Genomic DNA, 18,726 nt, shown 5'->3' on the forward strand with positions numbered 1-18,726 from the left:
TTTCTTTTATTTCCTATTGTGACTGATGAGACAACCAGCCAACCTCAGATGTATTCGCTATGGGGTGGGCAGACATAGCGCTGAATAGATTGATCTTTCTACAGGTGTGCTTAGATGCACACATGCAGAAGAATTCCAACAAAACTGGCAAAGAGCACTGGGCACAGTGAACCAGGAGTGCCTGAAGAGCGGACAGTCCCATTTGGCGCAACTGTTTTTCCTCCAATCCAGCAAAGCATGGCTTTTTGACTTTCCCAAATGTCATACATTAGCAGGTCAAAGTGTTATGCCCAGTGCCAGTATTTTGCTGCATTAATTGGGTAACATCGTAGCATTCCTCCAGCTCACATCATTGGGATACACTATGAGGACAAAGTAATCAAAAAGAGAGATTTGCTGCAAATGGTAAATAAATGCCTTCATGACCTTGTGCAGGTCTCTTAGGGCCTGATCTAAAGCCCAGGGAAGTCAAAGTCTTTGCATGGACTTCAGTGAGTTTGGATCAATCCCTGTACATTCTGATTTCCAAATATAGCCTATAATGTTGGGTGTCTTAAGTTTTGGGTGAGACCTCTGAAAATCAGGACTTAGGTTGGGCACCCCAAAAAAGAAGGCATTCAAAATCACAGGCCACTTTTGGAACTTTGGATCTTAAACTCGCTGGGTGAAATCCTGGCACCATAGAAGTGGATGACAAAACTCTTGTTAACTTCAATAGAGCCAGGATCTAACTTGCTACTCATTATTTTCCTCTTCTGTATAATGGGGGTGTCATAAATATAAAGGGAAGGGTAAACCCCTTTGAAATCCCTCCTGGCCAGGGGAAAGCTCCTCTCACCTGTAAAGGGTTAAGAAGCTAAAGGTAACCTCGCTGGCACCTGACCAAAATGACCAATGAGGAGACAAGATACTTTCAAAAGCTGGGAGGAGGGAGAGAAACAAAGGGTCTGTGTCTGTCTATATGCTGGTCTTTACCGGGGATAGACCAGGAATGGAGTCTTAGAACTTTTAGTAAGTAATCTAGCTAGGTATGTGTTAGATTATGATTTCTTTAAATGGCTGAGAAAAGAATTGTGCTGAATAGAATAACTATTTCTGTCTGTGTATCTTTTTTGTAACTTAAGGTTTTGCCTAGAGGGGTTCTCTATGTTTTTGAATCTAATTACCCTGTAAGATATCTACCATCCTGATTTTACAGAGGGGATTTCTTTATTTCTATTTACTTTTATTTTTTTATTAAAAGTCTTCTTGTAAAAAAACTGAATGCTTTTTCATTGTTCTCAGATCCAAGGGTTTGGGTCTGTGGTCACCTATGCAAATTGGTGAGGCTTTTATTCCAACATTTCCCAGGAAAGGGGGGGTGCAAGTGTTGGGAGGATTGTTCATTGTTCTTAAGATCCAAGGGTCTGGGTCTGTAGTCACCTAGGCAAATTGGTGAGGCTTTTTACCAAACCTTGTCCAGGAAGTGGGGTGCAAGGTTTTGGGAAGTATTTTGGGGGGAAGGACGCGTCCAAACAGCTCTTCCCCAGTAACCAGTATTAGTTTGGTGGTGGTAGCGGCCAGTCCAAGGACAACGGGTGGAATATTTTGTACCTTGGGGAAGTTTTGACCTAAGCTGGTAAAGATAAGCTTAGGAGGTTTTTCATGCAGGTCCCCACATCTGTACCCTAGAGTTCAGAGTGGGGGAGGAACCTTGACAGGGGGTCATGATACTTCCCCACTGCACAGGGCTGCTTTGTGGCTTAATTCATTAATGCCTGTAGAGCACCTTGAGTTCCATGGACTGAGGTGGTTATGGAACCTTTCTTTGAGCTTCTTATTTCCTCCTATGATGCTTTGGATGCAGTGGGTAGAGTAGTGACACATCACTCAGTGTCATCATTATTACTTCATGTCACCACTATAGTCTCATCTAGTTGACTGTAGTTGAGCTGTATTTCAGCTTTCCTACACCACTCTCTTCAGACCTATCCATAGTATCCATTGTCCAGAATGACTAACCGGTAGCATCAAAAATGGCCTAATTACATTGGAAGGCTCTGTCCCTTTAAAGGGGAAAAACATCCTTTCAGTTCTATTTCTCAGTGTAAGTAATTACTGCCCAAAGTGGTTTCACATCCTGACCTGGACTGCTGCAAAGTCATTCCATTTAGGGATTCAGTTCAGGACATACCACAGGCACTTTGCTTGTACATGATCCTATTTCATTTAGCCTAGTTGCCTTTGGGATTATAATACCATTTTCACAAGATTTTTTTAAGGCAATTTTATCAAGCCTGTCCACTCGCAGACTATTATCTTTCACTAAGATTTTATTAAAACAGTGTGATAACCTCCTGTCTATTTAAACTCTCTGAAGTTAATCGTCATATCAGGAGAAGCCAGGTAAGTCAGTATTAAAAGGTTACTAGATATTCACATTGTGAATAGTTTTAAATGGTGCTGCTATGGAGAGGTACCTAAAAGAATCTTTTTCAATCTGTGCAGTTAATAATCATTGAGGCTGAAGAATGAAGAGTGTTAGGAGAGAGTTTTTATAACATATGATTTCTTAAATTCAGACTTATTGTAGAAAGTGTAAACTTTTGATCTAATACAAATCAGGTGATGATAGAAATTCAGTCAAGAACAAACTTCTTTTTTCGTATTAGCCAGAGAAGATTTATTTAAACCTGTTTTTCAAAGTTTGTTTTAAACCTGAAAGGGTGACCTTTAAATCTTGGAACTGAACAGAGATAGAGAAATTAGTATGCAAGGTCTTTCCCTTTTCTCTCCTTCAGCCTCTTAACTTCTGTTCTGCTCTGTTTAGCACTATAGATAAGGGGAGAAAACAGTTGATATCTGATTGGACTCCTTTTGTGTTGGAAAAAAGAGAACATTTCAACCTGCAGGGTTACTTGTCACATTAAAGTGGGTGAAAATGAAGCATAGCTAATAAGTTAGTTACCTTGAGATCTTTGTTTGGTGAGACTAATGAAGAGGTACTTAGTCCTGAATCTCTAGGGTCACATAAGTGTAACCCAAACTGCTGAGGTTGTTATCCACACCAAAACCATTTTTGCTGTATCTGGGTTTTAGAAACATTGGATGGGATTAAAAGCTTACATGTTATTTAAGTGCGTCGGTTACCTGGTTCAAGCTATGAAAACACAATAAAATTTAATTTGAAATAAATAATTAGCTGAATTATCATATCAGGTTGATTGGTGTCAGTATTTGTGGCTAGGAGCTTGACTGTCAACCTACACGTGAGAAATATTAGGGAGGAAAATGGTCACTGGAACAAAGCTTGCAGGGTCTATCTGTGTGTTTTATGTCATGCCCATCTCTTTAGTACTGAGTGTCTTATCAATCTAAAAGACATTGTCAAATGACGATCATTGGCAATTTTTAGTTTTGACAGTGAAAAAGTTGTATATTTTTAGCCCGATTGTGCATTTCACTCATTGCAAAGCTTACATTGGTATCAATAAAAATGGAAAGATACCATTAAAAATTATAACAAGGATGTTTCCATTATAGTTAAATGAGCTGGGCATTTGTCTTCTACAGCTAAATCCTTCATTCTTTCCTGAGGCAAAACTTGTACCAACATAAAGTCAGTTCATGATCAAACCTTTAGTAATGTATATTAATCCTACTTCAAAGCTGCTTTCACTTCTTTGATGTGGTTACATCTCTCTTCCCCAGCAGTATTTCAAGATTTATTTTATGAGAATTTATCTTTCCATATCTTGTTTTCATCATGCTACAATAGCTATGGTATAATATCAGGTGGGAGTTTCTAATGCAGAATGACAATGTTTGATTTAAAAATCTGAATATTCTAATACACTGGATAGAGTTAAACAGAAGTACTCAGACCATTCTATAGGGAGCATTTAGGGACAGATGTAGGTATCTCTCCAGAGCCACAGTATTTTAGCATTCAAATCATTGTACTTCATTCTTGTTCTGTTATATTGGCTACTTTTCCCATTCCCTTTTACATCTCTCTCCTAATTTTTCCAGTATGGCAATTTTTATGTTCCTCTATCTCCCACCTCTGCTTTGCCCACTGCAAGCTTTGCTTTCTCCAGTCTCTGTTATATCATGCAATATTGCACACATTGTAGGTCTCTCTCTCCCTCCCTCCCTTCCTCCCCTGTTCTGCTGCACTGTTGAGCTCTCTATCAGTTTTAAACAAACTGTCAAAGAATCTGAAACTTGGCTAGGAAAGTACCTGGATACATGATGAACTCCCCTTTTTATCTGGGAACATTTGTTGAACCAAAAGAATGAATGACAGCTATGCTGGCAAACCTTGTCATTCTGAGAAATGCAATTACAAACATCAATAATTTCTGTGATTCTTTTATCCTCCCAAAATAACAAATTGAGGTGTAGGCCAGTGGTTCTCAACCAGGGGTCAGGGGTCCCCTGAGGGGCCGGGAGCAGGTTTCAGAGAGGTTTCAAAATAAATCAGAGAGCAGGGTCAGCATTAGACTTACTGGAACCCAGGGCTGACAGCCGAATCCTGAGCCCCGTTACCCGGGACTGAAGCCATAGCTGGAGCAATTTAGCTTTGCGGGGGCCCCCTGTGGCATGGGGCCCTGGCCAATTGCTCTGCTTGCTACCCCCTAATGCTGGCCCCGGCTTTTGATCTACTGAAAAACGGTTGTTGTGGTGCAGGTGGGGAGGGCGGGGGCTCAGAGAGAAAAATGCTGAGAACCCCTGGTGTAGGCTAATTACTCAGCAAAACTCTGAGGCCTCAATTCAACAAAGCACTTACAGACATGCTTAAAAGTTTTGCTGAATTGGACCCTATACAGTGGTGGAGTTGAAACTGGGTCAACGGGGCCCATGCCCAGGGGCCCCGGCCAACTGGGCGCCCCCTAGAAAATATCCGCCACCAGTGGCGGAAGCCTGGATCCTCACCCCTACTCTGCAGTGGCAGCACTGGGCAGGGGAAGCCCCCATCAGCAGCCCCCACAAGGGCCACTGATCCCATCTGCGGCAGAAGCTGCGGGGTGGCAGGGCAAGGCCCTGCGCCCAACCCGCTCTCCAGTAGAAGCACCAGGCAGGCAAGGCGGGAGAAGCCCTAGTGCCCCAACCCTGGTTCCCCTCAGAAGCACGGGGGGTGACAATGGAAGCCCCAGCACCTGGACCCCCGCTGCAGCCCCAGGACTGGAGGAGCTCTCATTCCCTGCTGCGGCTCTGGGGCAGTCGTGCAGTGAGAGAGCTTCTCTGGTCTTGGGGCCCCAGTGGGGGTGCAGAAAGGAGCAAAAGGGATTGCAAGGCTGCAGTGGGCAGGAAGGAGGGGACCCTAGGTGAAATGGGCTGGGCCCTGAGGAAGGGGCAGAAAGGGACCCCCCACTTGCTCTGGCCTAGGGCCCCAGGAAACCTTAATCTGCCTCTGACCCTATATATCTAAATAACTGTAGGACAAAAAAAAACGGTTATCATTGAGGTCAATAGTCAGATGTGCATTGTTTCTAATAAGAGCAGGACTGGACCTGAAATTTCATAAATTTATAGATTTTTAAAGCCGGAAGGAAATCATTAGACTCCTCTCAGCTGACCTGCTGTATAAGACAGGTCATCGCGTGTGGCTGAGCTACCGTATGTCTTTTAGACAGACATCCAAACTTGATTTGAGGTGGTACAGACTTCACCACATCCTTTGGTATGCTGTTCAATGGTCAGTTCCTCTCACCGTTAAAAATATATTCCTTATTTCCAGTCTGAATTTGTTTAGCTTCACCTTCCAGCCATTGGATTTTGTTATGTTGCTGTCTGCTAGATTAAAGAGTAGATCTGGTCAAAAAAACAGTTTATCATCAGAAAATGCAGTTTCATCAAACCCTAAACATTTTGCATGAATGTATCTGTTTCAACAACATTTTAGACAGGCAAGATCATTTCTATTTTCTCATTTTTCTGATGTCAAAACATTTCATTTCAATAATGTCAAAATGTTTAATTTCAATAAGGTAAAAACAGTTTGTTCCAACTTTATTGTTTTGATTCAACTTTTATATTTTAATATTTTATATTAGAATGTTTTGATATTAGCAAAACATCTGTATCTTATCAAAATGAAACATGTCAACAGTAGTTTAGCAAAACAACTGAATATTGACAAAACAAAACATTCTGAGAGTTCTGAATCAAAATTGTTTGGAATTCTCATTTTGTGGAAATTCAGAACAAAAACAGATATCAGAATTTCCTGTGGAAATTTTCCTATCCGACCAGCTATATTAAAGAATCCTCTAGTTTCAGATATATCTCCTTATGCAGGTACTCATAGATCCTGGGTGAAATTCAGGTCTCATGGTAGTCAATAGCAAAACTCGCATTGCATAATGACAGGTTTCAGAGTAACAGCCGTGTTAGTCTGTATTCGCAAAAAGAAAAGGAGTACTTGTGGCACCTTAGAGAATAACCAATTTATTTGAGCATAAGCTTTTGTGAGCTACAGCTCACTTCATATGAATCCGATGAAGTGAGCTGTAGCTCACGAAAGCTTATGCTCAAGTAAATTGGTTAGTCTCTAAGGTGCCACAAGAACTCCTTTTCTTTTTGCGAAAACTCCCATTGACTTCCATGGCTCCAGGATTTCACCCCACAATCAAGTCAACTCTTATCCTTCTTTTTGTTAAGCTAAATAGATTGAGCTTCTCAAATTTCTCATTGTAATCAAGTTTTTCCAGAACTTGAATCATTCTTGTGGCTCTATATCAGAGGGGTAGCCATGTGTTAAAGGGATTTGAGGACCAAATGTTGATGAGGGGAAGTTCTCAGGATTCTGAGTGTAGTATATTTAAATAATGGTTTACCTTTCCATGATGGAATAATGGGTGGGAAATCATCATTTTTATAGACCCTCCCTCCACAAACACAATGTTATGCCCCACCTGCTGATACTGTTGCAGTCTCTGATACTGCAGTTCTTACACCGGCAAAATTTCCCATTTACTCTTACTTGTGCTTTGCTGTGTGCCAGATGAAGCCTCCTGTTCTCAGAGATGTACGGATGTGCCAAGAAAAGATCTTAGACAGATAATTGTTGGTTAAAAATACAGCAGGGAGATTTTATATACACAGAGAACATGAAACAATGGCTGTTACCATACACACTAAAAAGAAAAGGAGGACTTGTGGCACCTTAGAGACTAACCAATTTATTAGAGCATAAGCTTTCGTGAGCTACAGCTCACTTCCTCAGATGCATATCGTGGAGACTGCAGCAGGCTTTATATATACACAGAGAATATGAAACAATACCTATTCCCACCCCACTGTCCTGCTGGTAATAGCTTATCTAAAGTGATTTCCAGCACAAATCCAGGTTTTCTCACCCTCCACCCCCCCACACAAATTCACTCTCCTGCTGGTGATAGCCCATCCAAAGTGACAACTCTTTACACAATGTGCATGACAATCAAGCTGGGCTATTTCCTGCATAAATCCAGGTTCTCACATCCCCCCACCCCCATACACACACAAACTCACTCTCCTGCTGGTAATAGCTCATCCAAACTGACCACTCTTCAAGTTAAAATCCAAGTTAAACCAGAACATCTGGGGGGGGGGGGGGTAGGAAAAAACAAGAGGAAACAGGCTACCTTGCATAATGACTTAGCCACTCCAAGTCTCTATTTAAGCCTAAATTAATAGTATCCAATTTGCAAATGAATTCCAATTCAGCAGTTTCTCGCTGGAGTCTGGATTTGAAGTTTTTTTGTTTTAAGATAGCGACCTTCATGTCTCACAGACATGAAGGTCGCTATCTTAAAACAAAAAAACTTCAAATCCAGACTCCAGCGAGAAACTGCTGAATTGGAATTCATTTGCAAATTGGATACTATTAATTTAGGCTTAAATAGAGACTTGGAGTGGCTAAGTCATTATGCAAGGTAGCCTGTTTCCTCTTGTTTTTTCCTACCCCCCCCCCCCCAGATGTTCTGGTTTAACTTGGATTTTAACTTGAAGAGTGGTCAGTTTGGATGAGCTATTACCAGCAGGAGAGTGAGTTTGTGTGTGTATGGGGGTGGGGGGATGTGAGAACCTGGATTTATGCAGGAAATAGCCCAGCTTGATTGTCATGCACATTGTGTAAAGAGTTGTCACTTTGGATGGGCTATCACCAGCAGGAGAGTGAATTTGTGTGGGGGGGTGGAGGGTGAGAAAACCTGGATTTGTGCTGGAAATCACTTTAGATAAGCTATTACCAGCAGGACAGTGGGGTGGGAATAGGTATTGTTTCATATTCTCTGTGTATATATAAAGCCTGCTGCAGTCTCCACGATATGCATCTGAGGAAGTGAGCTGTAGCTCACGAAAGCTTATGCTCTAATAAATTGGTTAGTCTCTAAGGTGCCACAAGTCCTCCTTTTCTTTTTGCGAATACAGACTAACACGGCTGCTACTCTGAAACCATACACACTGTAACCAGAGTGATCAGGTAAGGTGAGCTATTACCATCAGGAGAGAGAAAAAAAACCTTTTGTATGATAATCAAGGTGGGCCATTTCCAGCATTTGAAAGTAAAACTATTTCCCCATGTTTATTTTCCCCCACTACTGTTCCTCACACGTTCTTGTCAACTGCTGGAAATGGCCCACCTTGATTATCACTACAAAAGGTTTTTCTTCTCTCCTGCTGGTAATAGCTCACCTTACCTGATCACTCTCCTTATAGTGTGTAACACCCATTGTTTCATGTTCTCTGTGTATATAAAATCTCCCTGCTGTATTTTCCACCGCATGCATCTGATGAAGTGAGCGGTAGCTCACGAAAGCTTGTGCTCAAATAAATTTGTGAGAAACAAGTTGCACGCCATTCTAAAGAGCTCATGTGCCCCTGGAAACCAGGCAGCCTAGTGAGGGAGACTCCCTCCCTGAGCCACAAGACTCCCAAGCTATGTTGTGTGGGTGAAGTAGTGAGTTTTTAGTTATTACAGTCCCCAGAGGTCTTTTCCCCTCTGTCATATCGAAGCAGTTAATTTTGTTTCATGTTTGTTTATTTGGGAGACAGATTGAGCATGTAAAGGGAATTTGCTCTCCTTTTACCACAGTGAGCCTGCCTCAGGCATTCACTCAACGCACACAACAGAAAGAAATAAAACAGGAAACATCCTTGAGCCAACGGAATGAGGGAGTTTGGCTTAAATATTTGTGTTCAAATTATTTTTGCTTTTTAAACAAATTTGTCAAATCCTCTTAGGAGCGGAAGAGAGCAAAGAAACAAAAAGGAAACTTGTGTGTCACTGATGCTTGCTTTATGCACATGCTGTCCACAGGCTGCAGTAGGGACATGCGTCCCAAAGCATGCTTTGTGCTCTCACTTACCTTTCCTGCAGTGATATCTGGCTGGCAAATTCTGGTCTTTTTCCATCGGTTCTCTTTCACAGTGGATCAAGGCTACTTATGCTGTTTTAGACCCTGATTCAGAAAACACTTAACCATGTGCTTAATTTTAATCATGTGACTAGGGCCATTCTTAATATAATTATATAACATATTTGCAGATTAAAGCAACTTTTTGCCCACTGTGGCTAAACAAAGCCTCTTAACATTTAAAATTTAGCATAACTCTTGCTAACGCATCTCTCTTCCCATCCCTCTGACCCTCCCAAAAAGACTGATTTGGGGTGGAGCAGCTCGGTACCACTCTCAGCATAGACAAGTGCCTTAAAAAACCCATTTGGCTTACCATACATAACTGCCCAACAAAAATGACCAGATGATGATGAAGTACAGTTTCTTAGACCTCCCTACTCAGCACATCTGCTCCCTGTTTGTACTCAGTCAGATCTGCTGACTTCAGTGGGTTTCACTCTTCTTCACTCCTGTCAATTCTACAGACGCTATAAAACAATGGGACAGTAAACTGTTATTGGCTGTCTCATGCTTCATCAATAGAGTTGTTAACTAAGTTCCAAGTGCAGGGTCACCTGGCCAACCCCATTACCTTACTGTCTGCCTTCAGCTAAACCTGTGCCCAAAAGGCAATAGGCTTGGACAGGTGGTGGGGCAGGGTGGTCTGGATGATAGAATATTGGACTAAAACTTAGGAGACTAGATTCTATTTCTGTTTCTGCCATTGGCCAGCTGAATGAACTTAGGCAAGTCATTTCATCTCCCTGTGCATCAGTTTCTCCATCTGTTAAATGAGGATAATTCTGACATCCTCAGTAAAAAGCTTTGAGATTGACAAAAATGTGCTATATAAGAGCTAGGCATTATTATTGTTATTTATTAATGGTAATGATTCATTAGCTAGAAAGAATTCAGCTTGACTCTCAGATCCCAGTTTGAGTTTGCAAGGCTAGCAGTTAGGAGAAACATCTTTCACTCGTAAGAGGAGTAAATGTAACATGGACACACTAAAAATGGAATCCCTTAGTACTATTTTTACAATAGAATCATACTTCAACTATTTTCAGAATTTATTTTAGTTTCTAACAATTTAAATATCAGGATGACTGGGTTAATAGAAATGGTAATAATTTGTAATCAAACAGTATTATCCTGAGGCTAAGAAGAGTTCAATATATATTCTTACCATTAACTATCAAGCACGGAGAAGGTTGCCATTGAAAACTAAATTAGAAAAACTTTTGACTGCATTTTCATGAAATCTTCCCCCCAGAGTTTCAGCCAACGATGGAGCTGGCTGACATTTTCTGATACTGAAAAAACAGGCAGGGGATAAATTAAAAGAAAAGTTGTCAGAACTTCTTTCTCTTTTCCCCAACCAGCTCTAAGTATGAGTCTTTGAAACATCTGTAAACTGCAGTATTGACAGTCCCAATCATTCAAAAACCTTGAGTCAGCGCCCAAAATGTCATGAGGCTGAATAAAAAATCACAAATAAGAAATTCTAGATTTTTGGTTTATTTTGTTCATGGTTTTTGTTAGTTTGTTTGTTTTGTTTTGATTTGGGTTTTTGTTTTTGCCTTCTGAGATTTTTAGCTTTCAGGTCACATTTTCTTAGCTTTCTCTGCAATCACAAGGGTGAGAAACTTAGTTTGTTTTGTTTTTTTTTCTCAAGTAAAAGCCGAGATTCTCACGTGATTCTAGGATCTGGAGATTAAGAACAACACAAAATATTGCAAAAGTTGGAAACATTGAAACTAACAAATGCACTGGATCCACGTAGGCTCACCAAAATCTTGTTTCTTTCTCCTAAAACAGTTGAAGCGACTGGAAGTAGGTTTCCAAAATGCCATGGTTCCATCAGCATGTGCCTGTTAAATTGAGTACAGGATTTCTATGTCTCCTTCTCGTATGGAACTTGGGTAAGTGTGAAGTGTTTCTGAAACATCACTTTCACCTGCAATTTATTTTGATACATGATAAAGTAATTTCCCCAGCACATGCACTTTGATATTGCCCCAGGAACATCTAAAATGTTTTTCCCATCCATGAGTCTCAAAGCCAAAAGGTTTCAGAGTAACAGCCGTGTTAGTCTGTATTCGCAAAAAGAAAAGGAGGACTTGTGGCACCTTAGAGACTAACCAATTTATTAGAGCATAAGCTTTCGTGAGCCACAGCTCACTTCCTCAGATGCATATCGTGGAAACTGCAGCAGGACATGTCACCTAAGGGAGATACAAAATACAGGCTGAGGCCAGGGTGCCTGATTCTCCACTTCCTTAGGTAGTTAAAATGCTATTACTGGCTGAAATTCTGTGGCATCACCTGCTAGATAGGACGGGGTGACAAGTCCCACCTTTCTGAATGGGCCATCACTGAGACATATTGGCTCCAGTGACTAAGTTTTACCCCAAGTCCATAAAGCATTATTTCAGTATAAATACATTATTCCTTAAATATTACCCATGCAGGCATCTCACAATGACTGTGAATCTTGACAAGTTATGAGCTCTCTGTAGATATGTTATATATTTTTCTTTATGGATAAATAGATGTGTGTAAGATATGTGTTTGGTATAGTGCATTTTCAGGTCTGAGGAGAGGTGTTTGCAAAGAATGAGACTTTTTGCCTCAGAGCCTCTGTGTCACAGAGGTGTTAGAACTAATTAACATACCAGAGAGGCCAGCAATTGGTGGGATTCACAATGAACCATCTTCTTGAGCCTGCCAGTGTAGCCCATGCCCACTTTGTGTGGTGCTTTGTCCCCCTCTAGTGCACCTAGATCATCTATAGATTGATGAGTCTGTAACAGCTGGCTTAGCGGGATCTGCCTTTTAGCTCATGCAGTAGAGGCTCATACACTAAGCTTCAGAGGTCCCAGGTTCTATCCTGCCTGCCTACAGGTCATTGGTGTTACACCAGGATTAAGGTAGAGAGGCATGTTGGCCTGAGAAATTTGAATTGATGCTGTCTGAGCCACATGATCTGCAAATAAATGGAAGACTTCATTCGCCAGCACTGTTGCGCCTACCTCTTCAACATTACCATTCTTATGTCTTATTTGTGTTAGGGTTGTTTCTAGTGGCTCCAGCTGAGATCAGGGGCTCACTGTGCTGGGCATGGTTCAAACACAGGATAAGAGACAGTCCCTGCCTTGAAGAGTTTATAAGGCAAACAAAGGAAGTATTATTATTCCCCTTTCACAGACAGGGAACTGAGGCACAGAGAGATTAAGTAACTTGCCCAAGATAAAACAAGACATCTGTGGCAGTGCCAGGAATTGATTTCAGGAATCCCAGCCCAGCACCTTAGCTGTATGACTACCCAGAAGAAGCAGTAACATATCAAATAGCACGCTTTGACTAATTAGCGGGCTTGTAGCTGTCACCGTTTTCAGGGTGGCATGCTGCATCATCCTTTGCATCTTATGGTTAATCATGCTTGCAAGCCTGTCTCTAAATCTCTAGAACACTTGGTGGCTCTCTTCTTCCTTTGATTCCTATTAAAGGAAGTTATTCACTTGTATCAAGGGCCTGTTTCTGTACCACTGAAGTTGAAAGGTGTTAGGTTATTGACTTCACTGAAAGCAGGATCAGGCCCAGGGAGGGGGCAGGGGAGAGGAAAGCTAATTTCTTAACCTTTGTTCCTTTAAAAGCTAGGTCTTTCTTGTTGGCATGTATACGCTCTGCTGCTGTTAGAAGTAACTTGTGGCTCCGCATGATGGACTAGCTCGCAGTACTATTGTCCAACAATTTCACAGCCATAACACTCTAGAGGAACAGAGAAACCCCTTGAGATTCCTGGTTGGTCATTTGAGTGGGAAAGTCATTTCTCAGATTTCACTTTCTCCATTTTACAGCTGCAGGCATAAAAGGAGAAAATAAGAAGGAGAAGAACATGGCAGTGCTGGCTACTGCAGGTAAGGCCTGGCACATGGCTTCAGAAGTTACTCTGATTGTGTGGGGTTAAGTCTGAGTCAGAAGTACAGTAGCTAGCCCAATGGGCGCTACTTGGTGAGTGAACTCCTGTTCAGTAATTTCCACTCGAACTGCAGCCAGGCAAACCCTTCCACAGCCACTTTTCCCTACTGCTACCCTGCTTGAAACAACCGCACCCCATTCCTGACACCTCACTCCCCTGAAAGCCTGGATAGTGACTTAGCAGCCATTTCCCTGGTTATCATGCAACCTGAAGACCACTCTTCTGCTGCTTCCTATGATATCCGTCTTTCCATGAGCCTTCCCCTGATGTTGCTCACTCCCTCCTCCCAACTGTTGGTTCCCTCAGACTCTCTCATTCTCATCCTAACATGTACCCAAACCGGACACCGCTTCCAGCAGCTGGCACCCTCCTGACCATAGGTTACAATCCCATTTATGTTCCAGAAACCGTCCTGCTAACCTTATCTTATCTTATCGAGGAGGAGGAGTGGTTTGATTTCTATAGCATATGGTGTGGCTTCTATGTCTCTTCCTCGCTCCTAGTTGCTGCATTGTATGTACTGCAGCTTTCCTGTTGTTCTAAATACCCAAGTTTGGAACATGTTTGGTTCAGAGCTGGTCAAAAATGGGCAAGACATTGTCATAGAAATTTTTTTCCCCCCAACACTGATTTTTTTTCTGGCTTGGGTTTTTCATCCATGCCCCCGCCCCAATCCCACACCCTCCACCTCTGCCCTTTCCCTTGGTTTTTTAATGGTCTTGTCTGAACTAAACAAAACATTTTCTACAAAATTGTCAGTTAGAAAAAAGCCCTAGCAATTTTTGATCAGAAAATTTTCTCAAATTAAAAAAATTTGGCCAGCTCTAGTTAGGTTATTCTCCTTGGCCAGTCAGGGCACCTCATTAAAATAGCTGAATCTTCATTCCAATTCTGTGCAACATTCACAGGTGGAAATTTAACAGAAAATTTCTTCCAGATGAGTGTGGTTTAAAAAGGGGCACCTGCTTCAATGCCACTTTAATGAAAATGTGTGTTGCCCGTTAATGGACTCCAACATCCTAGGATTTTGTTGAATAACTTGGCATCCACAGCAGAGCACTGAGGAACACTGTCAAAAGTGCCTTTTAATTAGTGAATGCATATACAGTGCCCTATCTTCCTTTTGACATAGCACTGCCCCTCCCGTTCTCACCTGATTCTAGTATCAGCAATTGCATTGCACTCATGGTATATTTAGCTTCTCAGAGTCACCACACATTGTTTTCTAGCCCTAATAAGCAATCTGATGTTTTCATTTTCCCACAGATGACAGCATCTCACTGAATCACTTTATCAAAGTCATTTAGAGGAATATATACACAGCACATTGATAGGTTCCTAGCCCTGTCAAATGTCTGACGTTCAGAAATGCTGCTTCTTTTTCAGAGCTGCCTGCCAAATCTGTTGATCTGGCTGCGATTAACCTGACTGAACTAGTGAACGGAATGTTAAATACAGCTCTCAAAGGTAACATGGTTGTGCTACAAAAGGATGTGAAGCATGTCGTGGACCGTCAGCTCCACATAAGTTGAAATATGGAGCTAAAGGAGTTAGGGGACAAAGCTGTAAAAATACACTATGGTATACTGCTGTATTTGGACAAGTTCCTGTAGCATGGTGTGTGTGTGTGTGTGTGTAATTATTAACAAGGTGTCTTTAGAATGATCTCTTTGATTCACATTTGTTGTATCGCTCTTTCTTTCCTTCCCTCCTCTCCCCATCTATTTTTGTACTGGCCTCTCTAGTTTTGTTTGCTTAAAATTAAAAATGGTGATTTAAAATTATTTCTGCTAGATCACAATGAAAACAAAATTCAAATGCATCTGCCTACAGTCTATGGTGTGATTTAGAAATAAAATCATGTCACTGTTATATCAGACTCAATAGTTGGGTTATAAATAAATAACCCATTGAAGTCATTAACAGATTTGCACATTTTTCTGCAGGTACCAAAAAATTCTTCTCTCTGCTGAGCATTACCTCTTACAGCTCATTTGCCTTCCACAAAGTTTCGGTCGCCATTTATAACAGTGGGTACCGTACCATTTTATTCTCCTCTCAAATGCATTTTTGTAGAAGGTGAATCCATCAAGATTTCAGTTTCCACTGTCCCTCTTTGCAGTTTCTAACCTGAAAAATGTTGACCCCAGCAAGTTCCCTATGAGGTATTGCTACTGTTTAAACAACATGACAAATGACTTAACAGGTGGGTGTAAAAGCAGTCTGACTGAGAGTGGGCTGGCGTTTGAGTGTGTTTAAGCCAAATTGTTTCCATTTGAGCTGTAGGTTCTCAGCCCCAGTCCTGAAACTTTCTTCATGAGAGTGCTGTAGTCACATTGAAGTCAAAAGCCATGGTAAGTGGCCACTTTGAAGCACTGGACAGACTCAGTGAACTGAGCACCAGAAGACCGCTCCCTGCTGGCAGCCCTGGAAAGGAGCTGTCAGCCAAGCAGGCAAGATGAGTTGCCACTGGGGAAAAAAACCTGCATTTCTTCATAGGGAATGCAAGGGGAAAGAGGGAAAGACAGCCCCACTAGAGCCTCCCAGCAATATCTGATATCTGTGGGTTCAATTTTATAGTACAATTTAGCTTCTCTAGTTGCTCTCAGTTCCCTAGAGATATCCAGGGGTTCCTCCAGGCCAAGCCTGCTAAGCCCAGAGGTGGGGAAGGAGCAAAAGAGGACTGGGGTCTATATAGGGCAGTTTAGTGGGGTGAGAAGCTCCATTGCACAAATTCCCCCCACCTCCTCTGAGCACTGTTCAAATTCCAGAATGGGTATGAGGCCACTTTTTCCCCATTTTGTGCACCTGGCCATTTCCCAGCACTGGTGACTTGGCATCCAGCTGTTTTCCAGAGTCATTTGGCGCTTCCGTGCCCCTTGTTCTTGCACAAACCTGAGCACGGCTCTGGGCCGGTACAGTGTCCCAGCTGTGACATATGAAAAGGATATTCCACAATCCTGGTTATTTCTTCTACTTTTGGGGGCTAGGACCCACATCTGTACATATGCGTGTGCAGCACCTAGCACAACGGGATCCCTGTGCACCACGTGGGAACTCTGGGCACTACCATAATACTTATTATTTATTTATTATTTGTATTGTGATAGCCCATCAGGGCACCCCTCATGGGCCAGGGGCACATTGTGCTAGGCATGGTACAAACACAAAACAAAACTGCGTCTATGAGTTTGCAAGCAAAGTAATAAAAGGTTTGGATGATAAAAAAACAGAAGTTTGGGGAAAGGGAATATTACAAATTAAAGGCCACGGGGGCTAAGCTTACATTTGTGGCCTGTATTTCCTATCTCTTGCTGATTTCCTAAACCAAGTTACACAAGTTCACTGTAATATAAATGCCATGTACTGAAAAGCTGCTAAAATTGATACTACAGTGTTGGCTCTAAATGTGATTTTCTCTTCAGTGTAGAGGGCCAGTGAAGGCCTCTGCGTCACGTAAGTCTTATTTTGGGAGTTTTGTAGCACCTAAGTGGGATTCCAGTGGCACATAGGCCATGTACAGATAAATCCATCCCTATTCAGCAAAGCGCTTAAGCCCATATGTAACTTTAGGCCCATTCTTAATTACCACTGAAATCAAAGGCAAAGCACGTGCCTAAAAGTGAAGCACATACGTAAGTGCTTTGCTGAACAGGGATGGACTACTGGATTGGGGCCTTGGATTGTAAACCTGCTCTGTTTTGTCTTCTAGATTTTACAGCTTTACTTGTTGATATTATTGGAAACTCCACCAGTTACCTCACAGAAATTTTCAAATCCACCTCGATCGTCTCAGGTGTGCATTTCTTTTTATCATTGTCCTGTTCCCTCCTGGAACATAAAAAGGACATGTTATAAACACTAAGGTGGTAGCTATCCCCACTGCTTCATCAGCAGTATTGACCTCACCAGAATAGGGGCTGCAACTGTAAACCAAATCACCTTGAGAAAATATTTTTATTAAAACTCTGTTTCATAATGTAATGAATTATTGTCGGAGTCTTTGTAACATATGACCAAAAATGTAAAGGGATTAATTTAGGGCTGGATTAAGGTTCCCTTAGTCAACTTTAGTATCACATTCCACAAATAGTCCTTCAAACTTCCTCCACTAGTACTTATTGACTTCAGTGGGACAGGGGATAGCAATGTTGCCTAGTGCATAGAGCGCTGGACTGAGACTCCAAAGACATTGCTTCTAGTCCCAGCTCCGCCACTGACCTGCTGGGTGATCTTCAGCTAGTCACTTCATCTCTGTGTGCCTCAGTTTCCCCACCGGTAGACTGGTGCTTTGATATGCCTTTACAGGTGCGTTGAGATCTACTGATTATAAGCACTGGATATTATTTTTTATTATTATTATTACTATTACTACTCCTGGTGTAAGGTACTATTCAACTTGAGTATATGTATCAGAATCTGGCCCAAAATGTGGGACTAACTTTTCCTGAATATTTTTAGAGGCTAAATATCCCTTTGAAAATTATTTGATTTGGTTGTTACCCTTAAAATCCTGTGAATTGCCTTATATAACTCAGAGTCAGATTCTGACACTTTCCTTACATCCGGTAGCAATTTACTCCACAAGGAATCCCACTGACTTTAAAGAGACTGCTCAGCTGAGCTACTGCACATCAACTTGACTAAGGACTGCATAATCAAACCTTAAATAATATTACCTTAAAATTGCAGAATTTCCTAACTATATTGACAGACAGATTAATAGGAATACTTCAAATTCTGAGGTGCAGTTATTTGGTAATTTTCTAAAAATAATTGTTGATTTATTATTTGCTATTTAAAAAACTGTACATTTGGGAGTGAACCAGACTCAAGAAAGGACTCTTCCAACCTAGGCTCCTCTTATACTGGTGAGTAGCTATTAGAGCTGGTTTGAAATGGGGATTTTTTTTGTGGAAAATTTGGACAAAAAAGGGGAAAAAATCAAATTTGGTCTATTTTTTGGAGGACATTTGAATACTGAAAAATTTCATCCAGAAACCAAAATACTTCAGCTGAAAACAAAAATATTTTCATTTGGAAATGCTGTCACGATGCCTCATGGGAGCTGTAGTTCAGATGTCTTATATTTCCATTGTCCTGCATAAGGTGGACTCCCTGGTTGGACTATATCTTCCATGAGGCACAACCGTCTCCTCTCTTGGACAATAGAGGCAATACATCATGGGGAGTCCCTGCATATAGTGCATCATGGGAGATGTAGTTCACAAGGAGGAGTCTAGCTCATAGAGGAGAAAGGGAACATGAGGCACCTACACTACAATTCCTATAAGACACCACAGAGGCATATTCAAATCAAAATATTTCAGTTTTTGAATGGAAATATCTTGCTTCTTTGAAGAAAATGGAAATATTCTA

At 41.5% G+C, this 18,726-nt stretch overlaps 1 protein-coding gene across 3 annotated transcripts in view; it reads left to right on the top strand.

Annotated features, from left to right (window-relative positions):
* The first annotated feature begins 951 nt into the window (after positions 1-951).
* LOC311516698 (otoconin-90-like) overlaps positions 952-18,726 on the top strand; it is an 87,562-nt gene continuing 69,787 nt past the window's right edge. For 2 of the 3 annotated variants that reach the window (XM_084621031.1, XM_084621033.1), the window contains exons 1-7: positions 2,025-2,385; positions 11,184-11,287; positions 13,226-13,285; positions 14,734-14,814; positions 15,294-15,377; positions 15,470-15,553; positions 17,060-17,143. In XM_084621031.1, the coding sequence (XP_084477157.1) occupies positions 11,212-11,287; positions 13,226-13,285; positions 14,734-14,814; positions 15,294-15,377; positions 15,470-15,553; positions 17,060-17,143 (469 nt within the window). In that variant the 5' untranslated portion in view covers positions 2,025-2,385; positions 11,184-11,211. Of the gene's footprint in view, positions 1,012-2,024; positions 2,386-11,183; positions 11,288-13,225; positions 13,286-14,733; positions 14,815-15,293; positions 15,378-15,469; positions 15,554-17,059; positions 17,144-18,726 lie in introns of those variants that run through there. The other variant, XM_084621032.1, reaches the window with a different exon arrangement.

The sequence above is a fragment of the Lepidochelys olivacea genome (assembly GCF_965140295.1).
Source record: "Lepidochelys olivacea isolate rLepOli2 genome assembly, chromosome: 2".
Lineage (NCBI taxonomy): Eukaryota > Metazoa > Chordata > Testudines > Cheloniidae > Lepidochelys > Lepidochelys olivacea.